This window comes from Brienomyrus brachyistius, chromosome 1 (genome assembly GCF_023856365.1).
Source record: "Brienomyrus brachyistius isolate T26 chromosome 1, BBRACH_0.4, whole genome shotgun sequence".
NCBI classification, from domain to species: Eukaryota; Metazoa; Chordata; class Actinopteri; order Osteoglossiformes; family Mormyridae; genus Brienomyrus; species Brienomyrus brachyistius.
The window spans coordinates 51,792,948-51,815,578 of record NC_064533.1 but is presented as its reverse complement, the minus strand read 5'-3'; the positions used below and the strand labels follow the sequence as shown (position 1 = coordinate 51,815,578).

Sequence of the window (22,631 nt, the reverse complement as noted above, 5' to 3'; positions counted from 1 at the left end):
TGTTGTGAGGAGACACACCAGCCTTACTCCTGGAATCATGGCTTAAGATCATCTCTGGTAGTGATTTGGGGGACCCTGACGGTGCAGCGCTACGTCAGTGACATCCTGCGTTCACACGTCTTACCCCTCCTGAGACAGCACCCTGGTCTTTCAACAAGACAACGCCCATCCACACACGGCACGTGTGTCTATGGACTGCCTGTGTGATGTTGACGTCCTCCCCTGACCAGCCAGGTCCCTCGATCTTTCCCCAATCGAAAATGTGTGGGATCGGCTCGGACGTCAACTCCCGAGTGCCAATCTGCAGGATCTCATGGGCCAGTTACAACAACTATGGGCCGACTTTCCGCAGGAGAGGATACAATGGCTGTAGGACTCCCCTCCGCATCGTATCGCTGCATGAATCCAGGCCCAGGGTGGGGGTGAGGAGGATGACAGGGGGCTAGCAGTGTGCCCATAATTCTTAACTTTAAGTGCTTAACTTTTTTTGTCATAGAGTGTATATTTTTATTCAATGTAGATGTTTTAAATCTGAATCATGATCTGACACAGCTCTCCACATTTGACATCATAATCGTGCATTTCTACAGAACACATTTTATATTTCATTTATTTAGTGCATGTTTTTATGCAAAGTAACATCCGTGTTGAGAAAGCAGGATTCGACAGTCTCTGAGCCATTGGGAGTTAAGGGCCTTTCTCAAGGGCCCAGCGAGTCACTCTGCTGACCTGAGATTTGAACCGTTGACCTTCTGATCAGAGGAAAATATAGCTTACCTGCAATCTGTCCTAATTTCAGGTCTTTCCACTGAGTATCCAGCAAATCTAATTACTGTGATCTCACAGCAGGTATGATATCTGAAATTTAATCAGCGGGAAGCAGGACGTGGTGTGCCAGGGGCGTCAGGGTTGGGGGGGGGGGGGAGTGTCCAACATCTTCCCATCGATACGGATGATCGGCGCCTCTCTCATCTCATTCGGGAACTGTCACGCTACCGCAGATGTTTATGTGTCCATTAAAGTGGATCAATGGTAATGAGGTTTATCACATAGGGAAATGTAGGAGCAGCGAAGGTCGTCGCTGTCTCTATATCAGGGCCCCCTCCCGCAGATAGGTGAGTAATTCTCAGCATTCCCTCCCCCCCCAAGCTTGGGAAGGAGTGCTCGATCCATGCATCCTCCTCCGGGACCGCAGATGCCCGCATGACTCTGGATAGGAAGCGGCCCGGATGATTAATTGCTTTTATTAGCTTCATGCTTCCTGTCAGCCTGACGGCCGGACGCGCCCCTTTGTCTCGCTGTGGACGGAGTGCTAAATCGCACCCATTTCTCTGCATCTTTCAGACTTTCTTTCAGTTTCACTCACGTGTAGTACGTTCATAGCGTGCTGTGATAGCAAGTCACGTTCAGGGTCCGAAACCATATCCCAGCCTTTGGGCCTTGGCAGGACTATTTTCCAGTCTACTGACGTGTAAATGCCCTATCTAGCTACATAGCTAACAATAATGTCAATTAAGGCAACCTAAATAATATATAATCCTGTCCATGGATGGATTTTTCTGCCTCAATCAGATCAATGAGTGTTACACTAATTCTTGGAAGTCAACAACCGTAAACAGAGACATATACAGTACAGTATATAAGAGTTTGTATTGCCATGCAGCCAAGGTTGGTGGAAGATTTTTGCTGGCACATCTTGCTAATGTTGGAGACGGCATGACAGTAGAGATATATAACAATTAGGGCATAACACAGACAGTGAATAAATACAAGATACCTGACAGAGATGAGTAAAAGTGATAAGTAGATTTTAGCATAAAAGGTCAGATAGGAGTCACTTTAGTTTACATGAATATGATCCGTAGGCTAGTATTTACAGCCTAGTTTGATTATGCTGACTGTGTCTAACTAGTCAACCGTAAGCCATGAACAGTTAGTTACGTGCTAACATCCAGGAGTGCCCGTCATCGATACAATTAACTCAGTAAATATGGGTAAAAAATAGATTGTAAAGTATTGCAGACTCCCTGTTATATACTGTGCATATTCCCCTGGGTTGCCTGGTAATTATTATGAATCAGCAGATAAGAGTGGCAGGTAACAGGATTTATTCTCTGAACGACAATTTAAACTGGTTCGATTAGATTCCGCTCTGGAAAAAAACGCAGTCATTTCGAACGCGGCGATTAACATAATGCAGTACCCAGGGAGGTCTCCCAGAGAGGGGGCCTGATATTAATATTTAGTGACCCTGTCACACCATGAGCTGGGTGGGGTTTGATGCACAGGGCCATTTTCCTGGCGTATTGTAAACAAGAATGCGATCATTAAAATTTATACTGACTGTTAATTATTTTATTAGCATGCATTACCAGTTAAAGGTGCTGTAATTTTGCATCACCCATTCGCATTTTTCCCATTCATTTTATTTGACTGATATGTTATTTTAATTCATTTTGGCCTGCGGTCCAACTCGACAGCTTTAGCTCCTATGCGGTTATTAGCTGTCAGATAATAAAAGACAACAGGCCGCAGACACTCGTGACTAGTTAAAACCAGTCCCAGGTTACCGGTTCAGTGCAGCTGAAGGTGCTGACTGACAGGCAGGATGAGGGCCTGCGTTGCGACTCCGTGCAGCATATAGGGATTGACACGTTTACGTGTTTATCGCTGACACCTGCGTCCCGTGGGCAGAACCGACGCAGCTACAATGCTAATTCTGACAACATAAGCCCTTCCTGTCCAACTGCAATGCTGAAAGGAGAGGAGGTGGCAGAGGGTTTAAAATCAGAGGGAAGAGTTTGAAGAAATGCCTGTTATCTTCTCACATGCATGCATACATGCATAAGCGCATATTGCGGAATAGATATATTGGTGGGGATTCATATTCATTTTGGGTTAGCGTAATTAATGGTCTGTAGTCCCACAACACCCACTGGAGGCACTGGGAGTGGGTTGGGATGCTGTGACCATGATCGGAATGTTGCCGGTTCCCATCCCGCAGCCAGCAGACCGATTCTGTCATCGGGCCCTTGAGCTTTGGCAGCGCTGCATGCTGGATGACCCTGCGGTTGAACCACAAGCTTTGCTTTCATGTGTATATTTCTCGAAAAGGAGAGCAAGATGGCATATGTGAAAAGAAGCATTGCAGTGTGCTTGTACCAATGGTAAATAAAATGCATCATTTCAGTTAGAAGGGAAATTGGTTTAAATATATACTTATGTATCGTGGGGGTGTTACCAGTAAATGGGTTTTTAGCTGTCCATTAGGGACACAATATGTCTGCCACTTCCCCTGTTATCACACTCTTTCCATGCATATATTTCGTTTCATCTTTTAGGTTTATCCGTCCACCATCGTGTACAAACACGCCGCTCTTTACGCCGTGACTCAGGTAAACTAATAAACCTCGGCGGCCTTTTGAGCTGACTGAGAGTATAAACTGCTCTTTAATAAACCTCGGAAATCTCAGCTCTCAAAGGGAAACAGAATATTAGTAATCATAACAAGAACCTGCGAAAAATGCAGGATGTTCATTAAAAATAATTAAAGGAGCTTTTTCCCTACAGTAACTAATTCTAATTTATGACACATTGTCATATAGTTCAGTTTTTCAAAGGAGAGAGGGAGCTGAATGTACATTTTAATGTAGTATTTAACCTACTGGCCTCGTCGATATTATGTAGCATAGCTGGAGACATGTTACAATTATAAGTGAAGAAAGAGTGAAACAGGCCAAACGGTGGATTGAAATATTTAATCAGGCGTAAGCAGCCAAAGACTTCAAGGGCGGCGCTGGTTTCATTACCAATCCAAGACCCTAGTGTGCCTGATTGGAGTAAGAGCTTGACGAGATGGGGTCTGGCGGGACCCTGCTGAAGATGCTGTTGTTACTCCACAAAGACCCTCCTTTTCGCTTCACTTCCTCAGAGAGTGACAGCTCAGACAACAAGGTCTTTCCCAGAATCCTGAGCCACCTACCTGGCGTGTGTGTGTGCCCACGCTTACTGCGTGTGATGGGAGAATGTTGTTCTTTCGCAGCTACAGGGTGCAGTCATCTGCAGGTCATCGAAAATCCAGAGCAAGAGTTCAAGAAAAAAGGATTGTAATGGTGTAGTGTGTCACTCAGCAGGTTAGGGACCAATTCCCGTGTCCAGAAGGTTGTGTGTTCAAATCCCGTGACCAGTATAGCCATATAACCTTTAACCCCAACTACTCCACAGTAGTGCAGAATGCTGATCAACCCTACTCTCTGACCTGGAGCTTTCCTCATGTGTACAATGCTGGTTAAGACTGACAGGTGACCTTGATTAAATAAAAAATACTGTAAGGGGCAAACCTTTGTAAAATCCAAGTATATGGACCCAGCAATAACCTATTTCCTCATTCATAGAAATATTTCCCATTTTGTTTAGCACAAAATCTCTTTCATTTTTCTTCAGATTATGTAGCTGGATATTATGTAGGTTAAGTATCTCACTCAAGCTGTGCTGACATATAAGCCACGACCCTCCATCTTAAAATGCCTGACAATGACCCAGAAGTGTTGATTAATTGATGTATACATCCTCTTGACCTCTGTCTGACTATCACAGGTTTAAGCTGCTCTGATAGTTCTAAAGAAGTATATGCTTGGATCCTCATATGCTTCTGCTGGGATTCAGCAAGCATCGATTTTACGTTTCTGGGACTAAGGAAAGGAAGGTGTGAGATTAAGGGGGCTTGTGTGGGTTGGGTGAGGGGGTTCGCACAGATTTAAGGGTTTTTTGTCTGCTTGGCATCAGAACAGCAAAGGAAATGTTTGAACCAGCTGATTGTGTCAATTTTGGTTAATTTAAGCAAAAGTCAAGCAGACAAAGAACTTATCACACCCAAGTCACTGCAAAAGTAGGCTTACAACATAGTTCTATGGCATCAGAGTGAAAAATGGCTCAGGATGTCGTTTGTAGCTTCAGTGCTGCTGTGATGTCCCATGATTTTACTGGTATGTAGAGTCTGCTAAAGTCCTTTCTGATTTTGAGAATTTAAGGCATTGACTGATAACAGTTAACAGATTTGTGTGTACATAAAATCTGCCAATAGGAAAGAGAGTAGCCAGTCACATGACTGTTCCTGAGTGTAAATGATGCCTGGTCCTTCTTTGATCTGTTCAGGTGAAATAGTTTCCAGTTTCCAGAAGCTCTTTTGGGTAAAGAAGAATACAGAAAAAAATAATGGACAGAGCATCCACATTTGCTAGACCCTTGTGGTCAGGATGATCGTCTGACATCAAGGGGCCTCAGACACAACAAGGGGACAAAATAATAGATGCAGTGACGAGGACCGAGGGAATGGATGAATGACTGCAGCTACTCCAGAGACAGACTTTATTCCCCAGACGCCCACATTCATTTTCAAAGGTCACTGCCATTTTTATTGCATTTCTTTCTCGGGCACCCAGACAAAAATTCACACTAAAATAATTAGACCCCACTGAATTATGTTTACCCTGTTTAATACCACAGTAATGAGACAATAACTAACGGTTCCTCTAATAACGCTATTAGAAATGATGTCATTATAGCTTTAATTACCTCTGAAATCGAGGCAGTGAGATACAAATACTATGAGTAATGTTAAAAGCTGCATTCAGGATGAATGTGGACATAGAGGTACATGTTCAGTGATCGAAAGCAGTTGAGTTGTTGAATGTATCTGAATGGATCTGCTAATAAATAATGCATTGGTCATTCATTTTGATTGTACGAGCAGCACAAGGGCTGGGCTGAGAGCCATTTCTGTCACTCTTTCGGCTCTGTCACTAAGCCATCCCATGTCCACTTGCAGTTCCTTCCTCTACCTGAGGAGGCGCTGTAATGAGCTGAACCCTGGGGACAAAGCATAGGAGAAAGGGAGAGGGAAGGAGGGTGAGCTCTAGTCCCTGTGAGACTGGATGAGTAAGATGACGCCGCCCAGCACTGTCCGTGGTGCTGAAACACGTCACACATCACCAGAGCACAATAGGTCCAGGTGGCCAAAGTAGCCATTTCTCTCCCAAACAATGACGCACCATCCCTCGGTTTAATGAGCCCGTCTTGGGAGGATGGTGGAAGAGTAAGGAACGGAACAGATGAAGGATGGGGTACACTTCTGATGCTAATTAAAAATTCTTCCGCTGAAATCTCCCCTAATTACAAATGTGTGCATGTTTGGGCTGCAATACCTTGCATTGCCTTCAGGGACAGTGAGCATTTCCAGAATAAAACACACCATAAACACGGTATTGCAGATACGACTGACCCGATCTCACTTTAACGGCCTGTTTCCGGTGTCCTTGGTTGCAAACAGGCTGAGGAATATGAAGCAAACTGAATAAGATTTAACCTTTTATATCACACTTTATATGGCTGAATTCAGGCTTGTTATGGGACACTCCCCAAGATCACTTACCTTGGAGGATTCATGACCACCTCAAGTAACACCCCCCCCCCCCCCCCCCCCCACAGTGAGAAATGCCACGATTTGCAAAATGGTTTTCATGAGGTTGTTTTACTTGTCATTAAAGTCTGTGGAATCCCCTGTCAAAATAAAACACAATTATCTTTTTTCATGTAAAATATATTATAGCAACTTCTACTGTAATATGATATCACCTCTTGTATGTTAAGTGATTAGTGATGTATTTATACATTTCCACTATTTCCACTAGTCAATAATTCAAAATGTTTGGAAGGGGATGTTTTTCACAAAATCTGGGCCTTTTTGTAGATATCTGATGTTTATCCAGATTTCCAGATTAGGTAGCCAAAGTGTAAAATATTTCATAGAGCATGGAAGTATGAGATGAGTGAAAGTATTCCTGTAGGATGTGTCGCATTGCAAAGCGGGCCACACAGAGTTTGTGCTAAGTATTTACATATTATAAAACTTCTTATAGCATGACAGTCTCAGGAGGCGACACTACAGGTACGGCACTTGGCTGGGCACTGCTTTCTGTCTAGCTGAGAATTGCTGGAGGACCTGAGGGAATCTGGAGAGAAAATCCTGAATGAGTCACTCTTGGAGGATCAGATGTCTCTCATACCAGCAAAAACAGACTGCAGGAACTAGCGATTCCAGCTTTTTGTGGAGAGGAGACACTGTTTAAAGTAAAGATATACCTTAAATGCACGTCTTCATAAAGTCCTTATAAACATCTTATTTAAACTTAAATATTCAGCTATTAATCCCTAAGGAGGCAATAAACCATCTAACAATATGGCAAACAAGAAACACGGACATGTTTAGTGAGATTTTTCCGTGTTTTATATGACATTTTGAGATGGAAATTTTAATGAGTCGATGACAAGCCCTGATACTTCAGATCCTGAGCGAAACATTTAATTAATCAGCAAATCACACTGAGTCAATCACTTGAGGATAATGACATTTTGGGATAATCCAGATTGACAAGGGCAGGCCTCCTTCATTACGGCGTGATTGGCGAATGAGTGGTTCCCGCGACGACGCCATGTTTACGGTAAACGGTGTAATGCGAGTAGCTACAGGTAACTGGTTAACATGAGCGCCACTGCGGGGGCTTTCAGGCCGATTTTAGCAGGATTCATTTTAATTAAGTCGATCTGAAATAATTTCATTCCAACGCTAGCGGCAAATTGCTCGTCCAGGCCTCGTGCTCCTCCATCTGGCTCCTCCATCTTCCCGCTGTCCGTGCCTCGCCAGCCAGCTACGGCTGGTCCAGACCTCTGCCAGCCTTCTGCTCCTCTTCCCATCCAGAAAATCCCACATTGCAGCCTCTCCCTGCATCCATCACTGGTCACCGAACATGGTTGGCACTGGATTACATCATCGCTCAGGGCATCCTGGGCAGAGCACGGCACTGAGGCCATGGCACTTGTCATCCCTGTCTGTCACCAACGGCCACCTTTCCTTAACCCTCTGCTTAGCTATAGGTGCCTGTTGTTTCCACTTTCCTGCTCTGTCAGTGTCTCTGTGCAAAGTGTCTCCACAAGAGGGTGCTTTGGCAGATCCATCTGAGTTAGGTGACTGTGTCAGTGGTTAAAAAAACAAAAGACAGCATGGTCACTCAACATGGTGACCTTATCCTTCATGCTGCTGGCTACATGCTGTGGCCTGTATGCTTCCTCTCCCTAAAGCATCCCCTGTGATCAGCTTGCTCATCAGTCCATCAGTAACCGCTGATACATTCCATGATCGTTGTGAGCCAGTCTCAGGAAGCATGCGGCGCATCGCTAATGCTAATCTGCACGTGTTTCTTTCATTGCTGCTGGACCATCTACAGGAGCACACAGGAGTGGGCTTGTTGTTTCTGGGACCACAGTCAAAAGAGTCAGACAGCATTTCTCTAAGATGTCTCGGCCTTTAGGTCTTTTGAATTCTCACTGGCAAGCGCAGTGAGAAAGTGCTTCGCTAAGGTAGACAAACGCATTTGATGTTCTCTGTGTTCTGGGGAGAGGCCCATCAGCCTCTGGACCCCAGTGTGCAGGTGACCCTGTTCCGGAGCCCCACGCCCATTTATGAGGAAGCGCTTGACGCACCAGCAACCGTTCGCCCTTGGCCATGAAGCCTGAGGTTACATCACAGCTTGTTTACCGACAACGCGCTTTGAGAAAATTCGGAAATACATCCCGACATTCGGCAGCCTTCTAATTAAGCATGAACAGCTACAAATGGATGGAACACAGGCTGCAGAGCTTTCCGACAAATATATGCACATGGAGCACATATTTTAGCTCTAATTAACTAAACGCAAGTCATGCACCCAGCGGCCGGACAGCACGGTCTATAATTATCTGCGACTTCTGAGGGAACCTCGGAAAGCCCCAGGCATCGCCCTCGGCCCATGGCCCCTGTAGTGCATGCTGGGAGTGAGGTGAAGCTATCCAGCAGCTGCAGGTCCTAGGGGACAGCCCTCTGGCACTGTGGGGTGCTGAGGGGGACAGGGTGCTTAACCGGTTCCTGAACCCAGAGTGACAGCACAGCTATACTCTAATCTGCCAGCGGCCTGGTTACTTATTCATGCCATAGCTGGTGGAAGACGCCGCATTTGGTGGTTACTGCTGCAAATGACGCTATGTGTAGTCAGCGTGGAGGTTTGGGGGCCCCCTATTGGTCACAAACAGTCACTACACTTTGTGGGCGTCTTAGAAATAACAAACCCACCCTTTTAAATAGATAGATAGATAGATAGATAGATAGATAGATAGATAGATAGATAGATAGATATGCCTCCATAAACTCAGTTTATGGGATTTTGTGGAGGAGGTTGATCCTAGGAACTAGAGGCGGGACCAAACAATCAGATGTCTTGGTCCCGCCTCCTCTAGTTGCTTGGACCCACCTCCTCTGCAATCTGATTGGTTATGTCTCGGAAGCAATCATTTTTCATTCTGCCCTCAGTACTATTTTTCGTAGGTTAAACTCTCATGAGCATAACTCTGCTGCAGCTCATTAAACAGGGGTCACCTCAAGAAGCAACTTTGAGTTGATCCGGTTTTGCTCCTGTGCAGGATCAAGTGTGAAAAGGAGTGAGCAAAATCTCACGCTCTTCACCACGGCCAGAGTCGGTTTCTGTATCTCACCCCCCCCTCCACCCACGGGTGCATATGCTCCACCCTAATCATGCGTCCATGACACCGAAGCTGCCTGAGAAGTCATCTCGGATAAGCCTGATTGATAATGGGCTTTTTATTGAGACATATTTTTTCCGCGTGGAGGTGTGGGGGGGGGGGGGGGGGGGCGCTGTGTCTCCCTGATGCCAGACAGCCACCGGCCACGTCGGCGAGCAGAAACCGTCCATATCTTTATGCCCCACTACAGAACCATTAGGTTCTGGTCCATATCTTTCAATACGTGACACTGCTGTAAATTGTTTATAACGGACCCAAATTCACACTTCCCCCCGAATGCCTGATGCGTTCCCATTTCCTGCTTACACGGGCATTTATTCATCAGAGCTGAATCCAAGCAGAATATGAAGACGATGCCCGTAAAGATTAACAGGGGGAAATTCATATTAATGACTTTTTTTTGTATTTTGGCTCCACCCCATCACAGTAATGCATATGCAAGAAGTCCTGTTACTGTCATATTACATTTATAATGAATTGATTTCGATTGTATGAGTAATTTGGTGTCCCTCCAACTGTGCTGATTGACATGCTGGATGGCTGGAGTTCCGAAGTCTGTCCCAGAGGCATAAGGCGGGGAGCTAGGGGCGGGGGGCTAAAACACAGGCAGCATTCTGCCCCCATGGGATGGGATGCCAAGCTGGCATGATTTATAATGAACACAAATATACATGCATGCCTGTGGCAGCCGTCGGTCGTGGTTAGCAGATACTGGCTCTGTTAACATTGAGGGTTTGAGGGGGTGCATTGGGCAGAGATCTCTGTCGACATGGGGGGAGAATGTGACACATAAACACACACATACAGACAAAGCCAAGAATAAATCAGGACCAGGGGTGTATATGGGGAGAAGCCACAGGGGTACTGGTCCTAGCAGAAATCTGATTGGTTCCCATGTCAATCACCGATCCAATACATATATTGGAATATATAAGATATATAAGAACAATACATGATAAGAACGGCCCCTCTGCATGAATTATGGGTCCTCTTATACGTCCCCGTTTTCAAAAAGCCTAGAATCATCCCTGCTCAGGACCATGATGGTGCAAAGCCATATGCCAACTTGCAAACAAAGCCAACCAACCATCATCAAGTAGCGACTCGTCACATGTCTCACTGTCCATGTGAAAAACTAGATCAGGAAACAAAATTATATGAAGTGTTTCTATTGGCCTACAGCTCATAAATATTTGTGGTTTGTGCTTTTTTTTCAGGGCAGAACATAATCGCCCTCTTTTGGCAATAAGCTGACGTTGCACCTAATATTGTCATCCAATTTGCATACCTATAAGTTGTGTGAGTGCCTGTGTGTGCACATTTCTGTGTTAAACTCTGTTTGTGCACACTTACATCTTCTTGTCAATCATAAATCACTTTACTTTTTCCCTCACCCAGGTCCAAAGGGAAATATTTTCAGCTGTCGCAAGAATAACATAATAATAAGTTCTGGGCGGGAGGAAATTACTTGTTAAAACAACACAATTGCCACTAATATACAGGCAGTGCTCCAGACGGACATGTTGTCTGAGAAAATGTATAAATGTATTTGTACATTTATTGTTTTCACTGAGTCATTAACTTTGACCTTTGTGGATCAATTGAGCAGCTAAACAAATAAACCCTGGTTTCAGAGTTTTTTTTTCATTTCTAATCTTTATTTCTGTGGTATCCAGTTTTTTTTCAGAAGGTATTTTGAATGGAGAATTGTGTAAAAGGCAGAGAATAATGAAAGACCGGGCCGAAATAATCAAAGAACTTCATGGCAGGGAAGATCAAAGGTTGTTTTTAAGCTCCGCTCTTATTACGAGATGGACGTTACATGTGACATGTGTCCCCCCCTCCCTGGGGGACTTGACTTTGCTTTTTTTTGTGTGGACGTTGTTTCTTTTATTAATGTCAATATGAGATCCTGCCCTTGACCACACCCCCCTGACCTCTGACCCCTCCCTTTCTCCTCCCAGCTGTCCTTCAGGTGTCCATCTCTCTGAATAAGGTGGAGCTCAGCGTTGGAGAATCCAAATTCTTCACCTGCACCGGTAAGCATTCACAGAGTATACAGTAATTGCCCCCAACGGAAAGACAGTTCCAGTAAGACCAGTGCATTTGTGGCAGGATTGTGTAAATATCATGCTTCTTTTTTGACTGGTGTGGGTGACTGGTGCAGCCCTCTCTTATTCAAGCGCAGATGAAGCAGAAGGACAGAATAATGATACTGGTCTCCATGGCTCACCGAGGGACCACTATTCCCAGTAAAAAAAAATAAAAGCTGCTGAGCATCTGTTATCGCTTGTTGTTGTGAGAGATTTTAGGCAGAGCATGTGTGTGTCGGGACCAGGGGGATTTTCTGTGCGATATCACTCTGCGTCAGTCGTCCAGCTCTCTTAGCAGCAAGGAGTAGTAAAGCAAATCTGCACATACATATAAGGAGTGAGGGGAGGAGCCTGGAGAGTACATGTAGTAGCCAAGGGGAGGGGCTAAGTAAGCCTGTTAGTGATGTTTGACAAAAAATTGGAGCATGGCCACATATAGGTGGTGGGACGTGGTGCTAAGGTCGCAGAGATAGAGAGAGGGTGGGCACACAGGTGGTGGAGGAATGGAAATTATGTGGGACAGAGCTACTGGTGTAAATGAGGGATTTCCGGTAGGGCTGCTTTGACCTGAGATGGGTGGGGTCAGGGCTGAAGAAGTCTAACTGGAAAAGAGGTTCCAGTAGCAGCGAGGATGAACGCTGCAGCTTTATGCCACTTATGCTAATGCTGGAATAAACAATCAGGCTGAGATTGCTTCAGCCCTCCACCCCTCCCGCTCAGAGACTTGCCATCATTCGCATGTCCCACCTGTTTGTTTTCCTTTGGCACGATCTCCCCAAAAAGGTGCGGCTGCAGCCAGTGGGGGGTGGGGAGTGGAACCCCCAGCATGTGAATGTGCCTGGTTGGTGGTGCTGGGGGGGGCAGGGGGGCATGGCGTTGCCTTGGTTACTGCAAACTCAGCCTTCCGTGCTGTTTTACATTCATCGCCTCCGCTGTTACCCGTCGGATGGCACGAGACAGCAGCCCTGACTCCAGTGAGCAGGCAGGCAAGGGCCATTATGAGCTTTTAAAGCCATTAGTATTACCCGTCTCCAGCTGCCTGTAGTTCAGATTCAGCCTCATTCCAACTTGCTTCCAGCCATCATTTCCATGTAAGGCTGGCTGCACATCATTGGTTCTTTGCCTCGACCCCGCCCCTTTTCTGACAAGTTACAATGACTCTGCCCGCTTCCCCCCTGCATACAGCTCTGATCCATCCCCGCTTGCCCTTGCACAGAGCCCTGATTCTGTCTCCTACCACCCTCACCACAATCCCCACAGGGGGGGGGGGGAGTGATGGAACAGAAAGCAGAAATCTTGGTGCTGGTTCTATCTGATCCATTTGGGGATTTTTGGGAAGTATTAGCCATCGAGGCCCAGCCCCACAGCACCACTTTGGGGAGAACGGACACATCTCTAGAAGAGCCCAGTGCCCTAGCATTTCTGGTAATCTCCATGCCGTGCCGGACGAGAGCCAGCTGTGCGCCATCGAGACGGGCTCCCGTGGCACCAGCTGGCAATTAGCACGCACGAGGGCCTGTTGAAAACGAGAGGATGACTCCTGGAAAGGCCCTCGCAAACGCGCCTCCCCCGATGTGGCGGCGGCCGTCATGCGGTGACATTGCCTCGGAGACAGAGCCACTGTGCCCTTGAGGGATACAAAGTTCTTTCCCTCAGGGCTGGGCCTCCTGTATCCGGACCTGCAGTGCGGTCTAAGCTGTGATTCGCAGGCAGCATCTTTCCCGCTAACTGTCTCCGTGTGACCCTCACACGTTCCACATAATAGGCCCTCAGAGACAAACTCAGAAGCCCCGGGATGATTGTGGAAGACCTGGGAATATTTGCAGAGAGGGAGAGAGAGAGAGAGGGAGAAAGAGAGAAAGATGAAAGCTGGAATGACTAGATCAAGCCTCCTGCAGTGTACACATCATTTTTCCCCCAAACAGTTACTTTAGTCACTGCATGTAAATGAGAGGATACGTTCCCCAAAAAGCTAAGAAAGGGACTCTAGCCTCCTGTGGTTTGATCCGCCCTGGTGATGGGATCCCAATAAACTTCCCATACGAGACAGTTCATGTAAACAGACACACGGCAGCACCCGGAGTGCTAAATCGGTACAACGGCCTGGTTGACAGGTCGCTAGCTGTGTTCTAAACTCCCCACACACACTCTACCCCCAACCCGGAACTTCCAGAAGTGCCAGGCCCAAACTCCTAGGGGTTGCCGATGGATCTGTTTGTCCACGGGGTGCTGGAGCACCCTCTGCTGGACTGGCTCCAGAATGCATGACATTTTTGGTCTTCTTGCTCGGACATCCCTGGGCGAGACAATGCCCACAGAGAGGTGTGTCTGGCACACAAGGTGACAGCAAAAGCAGCAGGACGTCCACCTCTGCATCGCAGCGTGTATAAAGATATCTCCACTGAAGCCTCAGTCCACCAGTGGACCATCATGCTCTGCAAATACAACCGATAAATAAACTGTCAGAGCCCAGGTAAAACATTCATTAATATTCCTGTCTATGCGAATTAACGCACTCATATGCTGTAAATATTCTTTCTGACATGCCGGCTTTTTGATGCCAAAAAAAGTGCTTTTAAGGGCCGGCGATACGTTCTGGATATTTCCGACGTGTCTATTTCGAGAATGGGACATTAATCTTTCCAGTCTTCGGTGAGCAGCTTCCAAGTAATGTCAACATCATTAAGCATTATCGCTAATTAGTCACAGCTGAAACCCGCTTCCTGGAAACTGACACACCTGTTACTGCAGGATTTCCAAGGGGGTACCCCTCCCTCACGCCCCCCCCCCCCCACCCCAGCCTCCCACCTTATGCATGGCCATGAAAAGGAAATCGAAGGAGTGGTGGGAAACGGCAGTGCGTCCCCCTCACAAACAGACATCGCTCCTTGCTGCAATTTCACTGCCAAAGTTAATGAGGTCACACAAAGCGACTCTGGAATGCCACATCTCAACAGCTTCCTCCCAGAAGAGCTGAATCAATTACCACAAAGCATGCTGGGTAGAAGCTGACAGCACAACTGGGATACAGGCATAGCTAATTTTTACTCCCATTAGCTGAGGGGCATGTATACATAGTAAACATTACCCAGGGTGAGACAAGGATAATATCCTTTTCAATATTTCTCTGTTCCCGGATGAATTGTCTCTAATTGTGAAAGATTTTTATCTCTAAAGCCTTGTCTTGAGTGAATTATTATTGTTATTGCTCATTAATCAGGATTTATCTTTCCGCAAGAACTAATTCAGAATTTATTTGTGGAATACAAAGAAAATTAAGCTAAAAATCAAATTGTACAAAAATACATGGCTGTGTGATGAATAACTGCACCGAGCCAGGGTACCCCGTCAGAATTCATTGCTCCTGAAGACATTGCAGGTGGAGGATACTGATTAATGGTGTCCTGTGCACAACATTCATACATAACACATTCAGCTGGACTAGATATAAAGTTAAAGAAAACAGTACACTCTTGACCTTGACATTCTACTAGACATGAACATGTAGGCTGTGCGTGTCTGACTGTACCTTGTGGTTGTGTGTATTGAAGTTTGCAGGAGAGGACATACAGTAGGAGAGAGTATGATATTGGGTGAGACACTATTTTACAATTTAAATGCAGAGGCCTATTTTTGGGGAGAGACGAATGAAGCCAAATTTAATATTGAGGGGTACGGGACCCCCCCCCTGGTTCCTACGTGCGTGCCTGTGCTTGTGTGTTTATGTGTGTGTTTGAACACAACCTTGATCCAGAGGCCAGACAAAAGTGTAGCTGGGAGATAATTACTGTTACAGAGGGAGAGAGAGAGAGAGAACTGGATGGGTTTCTGGTCATTCTCTCCAAAAGCGCCAGGCCAGATCCAGCATGAGTCCAGATTTGGTTATCTTGTCATACAAAAGAGAGCAGACGGAATCGGAGGCCGGGCCAGCTTAGGGAGTGTATTCTCAGAGAAAGGGCCAGAGGTGGATTCACCGGCTAAATTTCCAGAGGCCTGGGTGGTATGTTGCTAATCACAGCTGAGCATTAAAGATAATATGTGGGACTGGTGCCTGAGCCGGCTAGCATGACCTTCTCCACCTGGGGGCACATTCATTATTTACTGGAAGTTTTCAGTCTGCTCTGGGTGCGTACATGAGACACACGCACACCTGTACACACTCCCCAGTAACCTTCCTGTTTCCTGCACCTTCCAGCCATTGGGGAGCCTGTCAACCTGGAGTGGTACAACCCACAGGGGGAGCGCATCCTGTCGTCATCACGCGTGGCCCTGCATACGGAGGGGGTGCGGTCACGACTCACCATCTACAACGCCAACGTGGAAGATGCCGGAATCTACCGTTGCCAGGCCACCGACGCCAGCGCGCAGACACGGGAGGCCACAGTGGTGCTGGAGATTTACCGTGAGTGTTTATTTCAGAGGTCAGAGGTCACCGACCTTTTAACTGTATCACCAGGTTAGACGTGTAATACTTCTTACTTAATAGGAGATGGCATCTAAAATGTGAATTGCTGCCTTTGGTACTTAAGGAAGGAGTGGCATGGTGGTGCAATGTTTAGCACTATTCTCTCTCCCTTCTGGGACTGGGGTTTGATCCTCTGTCATGGTTTCATGCATGTTTAGTTTGCATGTTCTCCCCATGTCACTAATTGGAGGTACCAAATTGCCCTTAGGTGTGCGTGTGAGTGAATGGTGTGTGAGTGTGTCTTGCTTTGGGTCAGCGCCTCATCCTGAGTTGTTGCCTGCCTTGTACCCATGGCCTCCAGGATAGGCTCCAGACCCCCCGCAATACTAAATAGCACAAGCAGTTTCAGAAGATGGATGGATGGTACTTAAGGAAGTTGTGCATGAAAAATAAAAATGAAAAATAACCCACTGAGAAGTTATAGAAAGTACAAGCAGAAGCCAGGATTCAGCCATCTTGCAGAATGAGTGTATCTGTGATTTCAAAGAAACAAAAGGCAAATATCTTAAAATTTAACTTTCAAATCTTTTTCCTTCTTATGATTAGTCATGGGAGGAACAAAGCCTTCCAAAGCCCCGCCCTCAGGGGTTATTATCATTGGACAGCAAATGATTGACAGATCACAAAAATCCCTCCCACCGTCCGTTTTGGCACCTCAGCAGCCACCATTTGCTGCAATTTCTTTACTTTACATTAAAGCACATGCTTTATCACCAAGAAAATGTGCATGTTTAGTTAAATATGGACCAGGATGTATAAAAATTATAGAAAATGTTTTATTATGCATTATTTGTTATTATGTACCCAAAACTTGATTCGTTTATAAGATAAGAACTTTTTGACCCCAGGGTGGAATTCATGCATACAAAAGTATGAAGTTATTAGGTCGGCATTTGTGAGCTATTTGTTTGCCAGGGATGATTTGTTTGTCCATCCTGCTGCTTCTGGTCAGGAACCCAGATGCAGAAAAGCAGCTGTACGTAATTTGGGCAGCATGTGACGTAATTGTATTCACATAACATGGCATTATGTTGTACTCACGATCCACTTCATCGATTGCGCTAACCCCGAGTGCTGAATCTTTGTTGGACGTTTTCTACCCTTCCCCCCTCCCGTACACAACAAAGGCCATGTTTGTTTTCAGTCTCTGCCGAAGAACGACACCACGATTGCAGGGAGCGGCAAATTGAGGTCGGCCATGCTTTGTTTAGATGCGGCAGGAGAGCCGCTTGATGTGAATGTGATTCTGAGTCTGCGAGCCGTGCGGCAGCTGTTTGAGGGAGACGCTCGCGTACGCACGTGCACGCACAAACACACCCTTTCAATTTAAGAACGCACAAAGGAGAGAGAACCGTGAAGTTAGCGCGTTTAACGTTATCACGTTAAATTACCGTGCGCTCTCAAAACGAATGGGAAGGGCAAATGGAAACGCCGGATGAAAACGAAGAGAAAACACCAGAGGAGGATTGTAACCATGCAGACTGAATTATAAGCACGTGTGAATATTTTTGTAGGAACTGAACGAAAACAACGCAGTTGAAAACAGAGAGCTACAGCATATTTTGGTATCTACTGGTGTAGAAAGAGAGAATCAGAGACCTTAGTGGGAGCATGATGGGCTATTCATGTAGTTCACACTTATATCCAAAGGACCAGCCAGTCCCTGAAGCCATTAGAGGTTAGGGGCCTTGTTCAAAGACTCAATGGTGACCTTTCAATCACAGACACAGAGATGTAACCCACTAAGCCACACACCATACAAGAAAAGCCTTCAAGATACGTAAATAGGAATGTCACATGACACAGACAGCGAGAGTTGTTCAGGAAATAGGGTGATGCTCTTAGTTAAAGAGGCAAAAACTTTATCATTCTTATACTCAGGTAACTGACATGGATATCTGTAACTGGTGAGTGCACTGCTGGCTCTTTAGGTGCCTCTACTGGGGTCACTACTGATGCAGAATATTTTAATGCTTAATGGAAATGCCCTCTTATGCGAAGGCTTTTCAAAAGTCACCCCAAAGTGGTTCTGGTGAGGCTGGTAGGCCTGGCAGACGGCTGTCATGTCCCGCCCTGCTGCACCAGGCTCAGCTGCACCGCCGTGATTCGTGGCCCTGCTTACGGGTGACCAGCCAGAAGAGGGCGCCATCCTATCTTGTCCCCTCCCTTCTCATGTGCATACTGTTAGCCACCCGATTCCCCCTCCACTTTGCAAAGCGATGAGTAGAGAGATGAGTAGAGCGCCATCCGCCCAAACCTGGACACCACCTCGTGCAACGCCAGCATCGTAAACAAGCGACAAGACGTAGGGGAAAGTGGTCGCATTGCCTGCCCCTGTGGTTTTTATTTAGTGCTTTTTCCTGGACCTCCTGCTTGCAGACAAGTAATGCAACGTCCCAGGGGGTCACACCCGGAGCCTATGGGCCAGCCACATTTTTTAATGTGATGCTGATCGCTCCCCTGAGCTTTTATGCTAATGTGTTTTTGTTTTGTCTAGCAGAAGCTACCAAAGTAAAATGGGAAATTTAAATGGTTCACGTCCATAATGCACAAGTGCAGATTGTGCTGCTTCCCATCTTCTCCGCTGCTGCCGGAGGACGGCAGGTGGCGGGACTGTGAGGGAGCCCCGTTATGGGGTCTGCCTGACCTTCTGCGTGCCTGTCCCATAGAGAGGCTGACCTTCCGGGAGGTTCCATCACCCCAGGAGTTCCGGCAGGGGGAGGTGGCTGAGGTGGTGTGCGACGTCACCAGCTCGCCTGTGCCCATGGTGTCCTGGTACTACAACAACATGGAGATCACTGCTGCCCACCAAGGTGAGCCCCCCCCCCCCAACGTTGCCATGACAACACACAATCATCTCCAGGGACATGAATATTCACATTGCTATGCAAATTCAGACTCTGTGACAAAGCATCTCATGTCACAAATTGCATTAATAAACACTTCCTGTGTGCGTCCAAAATAGAAAGACAGCGTTAAATCGCAGACTGACAACTGAATTAAGTGTGTTATATTAAGTAATTTGTGTGAACCTGTAAACGTCCTTCTTCCATCCGCCAGACGAGGCCTTATGAATGGTTCTCGTGTCAGACCCCATGATGCTAATCGCGGCCTGATAATCCCCACTGACAGGGCGCCTTTCATACTCACCCTGCATATGCGCCAATGTTACGTGCTGACGTTAGGCACCAGTATTACATGCTGATATTAGGTACTTTATGATGGAAATGTCATGAAGACCAGGTTCCTTTAGGACCTCCACTTCCTGCTTTCCTCCCTGCCCTTGTTCTCCTCCTATCCTCCCCTGCCTCTGTTCTCCTCCCGTTCCCCTTCACTTCTCCCCTGCCTCTGTTCTCCTCCAGTTCTCCTGCTAGTACCCTCATCTCCTCCTCATCCCCTGATCTCCTCCTCTCCCCCTGGTCTCCTCCTCATCCCCTGATCTCCTCCTCTCCCCCGGTATCCTCTTCATCCTCTGATCTCCTCATGGTGACCTGCTCCCCTCTCCTCCCCCTGATCTCTTCCCAGTCCCCTACACCCCTCCTTTGCTATTCTCCCCTACCCCTGCACTCCTCCCGATCTCCTGCTCTCCTCTCCTCCTCCTGATCTCTTCCTAGTCCCCTACACCCCTCCTTTGCCCTTGCTCTTCTCCCATGCCCTGCTCTCCAGGCAGCATGCTGTCTATTCGTTCTTTGTGCCCAGAGTGGAATCTATTATCTATGGTCTTTGTTTGAGCAAACAGATGAGCATGCCGCTGATCTCCGAGCCCTCAAGGCGAAGCGCCAGTTGCACTCTCAGGGAGCAGCATCGCACAGCCAACTGTCTGCTCAAGGAACCTGTGCAGCGCAAAGAGAAAAGCGCAGCTTCAATGTGAAACAAGCATAATAAATTTAAATAAAATGTAATGAGGACAACTAAGCAACTTGGACAATTAAATCAGAGCCATACACAACTGCAAGATTTTGCAAATACTTTGTCCTCAATGTACCACATCAGATTAGATACACAGACTGACAGAGAGACAGACAGACAGACAGGCAGATAGATCAGTAGATAGACAGGCAGGCAGACAGACGCAGACAGGCAGATAGACAGGCAGGCAGACAGACGCAGGCAGGCAGATAGATAGGCAGACAAGCAGACAGACAGGTAGGTAGACAAGCAGACAGACAGGCAGGTAGACAGACAGACAGACACAGACAGACAGGCAGGCAGGCAAGCAGACAGACAAGCAGGTAGACAGACAGACACAGGCAGGCAGACAGGCACTCTTTCCTATTTTGGTTTTCAGGGCAGATGTAGAGCTTCTGCCAAGACCAGCTGGCTCTTCTCAAGTTGCATTTCAGCTGCTTAACTGTTTTCTCCTCCTGTCCACAAACCGTGACCAAGTCATTTGGTTAAAATTTTGTAGTAATGACAAAAACTCGCGAAACCTTTCATGTGTCAAATGGCCATTTTAGGTGGCTTTTCACACTTAGAACATCACAAATTATTGTTTAAACCGTCGGATTATAAACTCTGAAGCTGCAGGTTGACTGGTCGTCAGCGCAGCATGACGCTACGCAAGTGCAGATGCTGCCCCCACACCCGGCGCCAACCCCCCAATCTCTCTCTGTGCCCCCCCACCCCGGCAGATCGATTTCAGGTTCTGGCCAACAACAACCTGCAGATCCACAAAGTGAGCAAGACGGATGAGGGGGTGTATCGCTGTGAGGCGCGTGTGGAGGCCAGGGGAGAGATCGATTTCAGGGACATCACCCTCGTCGTGAACGGTGAGTGCGGCATCAAGGGGGTGCGTGGGCAACGACATCTGCTGCTTGACGTTACCTCTCACAGGCCCAGAGTTACCAGTCTCTAGTCATAATACCCCACGAAGCTCCACCTGTCTTCAGTGGTGGTGTTTAGCGACATTCAAAGCATGCATTTGTGTGGGGCCCCCTGTTGACCACAAACAGTCACTACACTAAATATTATATTAATGTCTTTCTTATTTAGGAGATGCTGAAGCATCATGTTCTGCTAACCACCTTGCTAGCTACAGTATGATGTTCTGACTCTACTCGCTAGCTATTTATTTAGTTTGAAACATCTGAGGAACGTGGGGGGCCCAAAAGTCATTTATTTGAATAGGGCCCAAGATACAACAAACCTGCCCCTGCCTGTCTATAACGACAGGGACACTCAGCCCTGATTGGCGGCTTCTGTTGCCATGCTGACATCATACACGGGGACCGGCTGCAACTTGTCGGGTTTCATCCCAGCCAGGTCCTCACCGTCCTCCTGCAGGTTGTGCTGATGTCCCAGTGCTTGCTGTTTCGATGTATGCACTTGCATCTTTGGGGGAGGGGAGATATTTTATGTCAAAAGCATGATCATATACTGTTATGTAATATACTATGGATGATAGGGTTATGAAGGTAATAAAATAAAGAGCCAGGCTGGTTTTAAAAATCCTGATGTTTTACACTATACTCAATGTTTATATATCTACAGCAGGGTAACACAAAGATATACAAGATCCTCGGAGAAGTGGGAGTATTTTATTCTGTTTTCTCATATTTTCTTAGCCAAGAACATTATTGGTACCCTAAAACTACAGTAATGATTTTCACAGTCAAACCCTGCAACAGTAGGCAAAGATGACAGAGAATTCAATTTTTATACATTTTTTAGAAGTTTCTGGAGGGATTTTGACGCTGCCAATCAATGCTATTGGATTTTGCACATTGTCGGCACTGAAATGAACTTATGGCTGGCAGAATCTGCTTAAAAATATGAGTTTTATGGATTTTAAAGTCTTCTGTGACACAGACCCGTCATCCCTGTGCTGATTCGCCAGTGTGAATACACAGATTTTTGTTATTACTGTGGGGTTCAGCTTGTTTTCACTTATCATCAGGGCCAAACGCTTTGTTTGGGTGAATCTCTATTAACCTATTCAGCAGGTTAATTCTCAATCCGTCTTTATTTTAAGGGCAAATAACTGCAAGTCCCTCACCTTTGCATCGCACATTGTGCCCTTATTGTATATGTGCATGTTTTTTTTTATTTTATTATTGTTGTCAGTCTTTTTTTATTGTTGTTTTCCCCGCGCCTGTAATTTAATAGGCAAGTTGCAGAACCTGGCCGCTAAACGAATCAGACCCAGAAAATAAAAACACTGCTTTGCTATTGGCAGCATTTACAATCATCACCAAGGCCTCGGCACTCGAACAACCGCAAGCGGGGAAACGAAAAAAAAGACAAAATGTGCATTTGAAGTCCCAAACGCTCATTTGAGATTTTTAACCAGGGAGGGGGCCCTCCGGCAACCCGCCTCAGCCATAACAATCAAAAACAGACTTTATTCAATTGAAAAGATGAGGTATGAGTGACTATGAAATATCCATAAATCACAGAAAACACAGTGACAGCCAATCAGGGCCCTCCATATGAGCGTCCGGGCC

At 46.5% G+C, this 22,631-nt stretch overlaps 1 protein-coding gene across 5 annotated transcripts in view; it reads left to right on the top strand.

Annotated features, from left to right (window-relative positions):
- ncam2 (neural cell adhesion molecule 2) overlaps positions 1-22,631 on the top strand; it is a 217,943-nt gene that overhangs the window by 135,341 nt on the left and 59,971 nt on the right. For all 5 annotated transcript variants that reach the window (XM_049010811.1, XM_049010802.1, XM_049010822.1 and 2 more), the window contains exons 2-5: positions 11,595-11,669; positions 15,919-16,125; positions 18,858-19,001; positions 20,820-20,957. In XM_049010811.1, the coding sequence (XP_048866768.1) occupies positions 11,595-11,669; positions 15,919-16,125; positions 18,858-19,001; positions 20,820-20,957 (564 nt within the window). The remainder of the gene's footprint in view (positions 1-11,594; positions 11,670-15,918; positions 16,126-18,857; positions 19,002-20,819; positions 20,958-22,631) is intronic.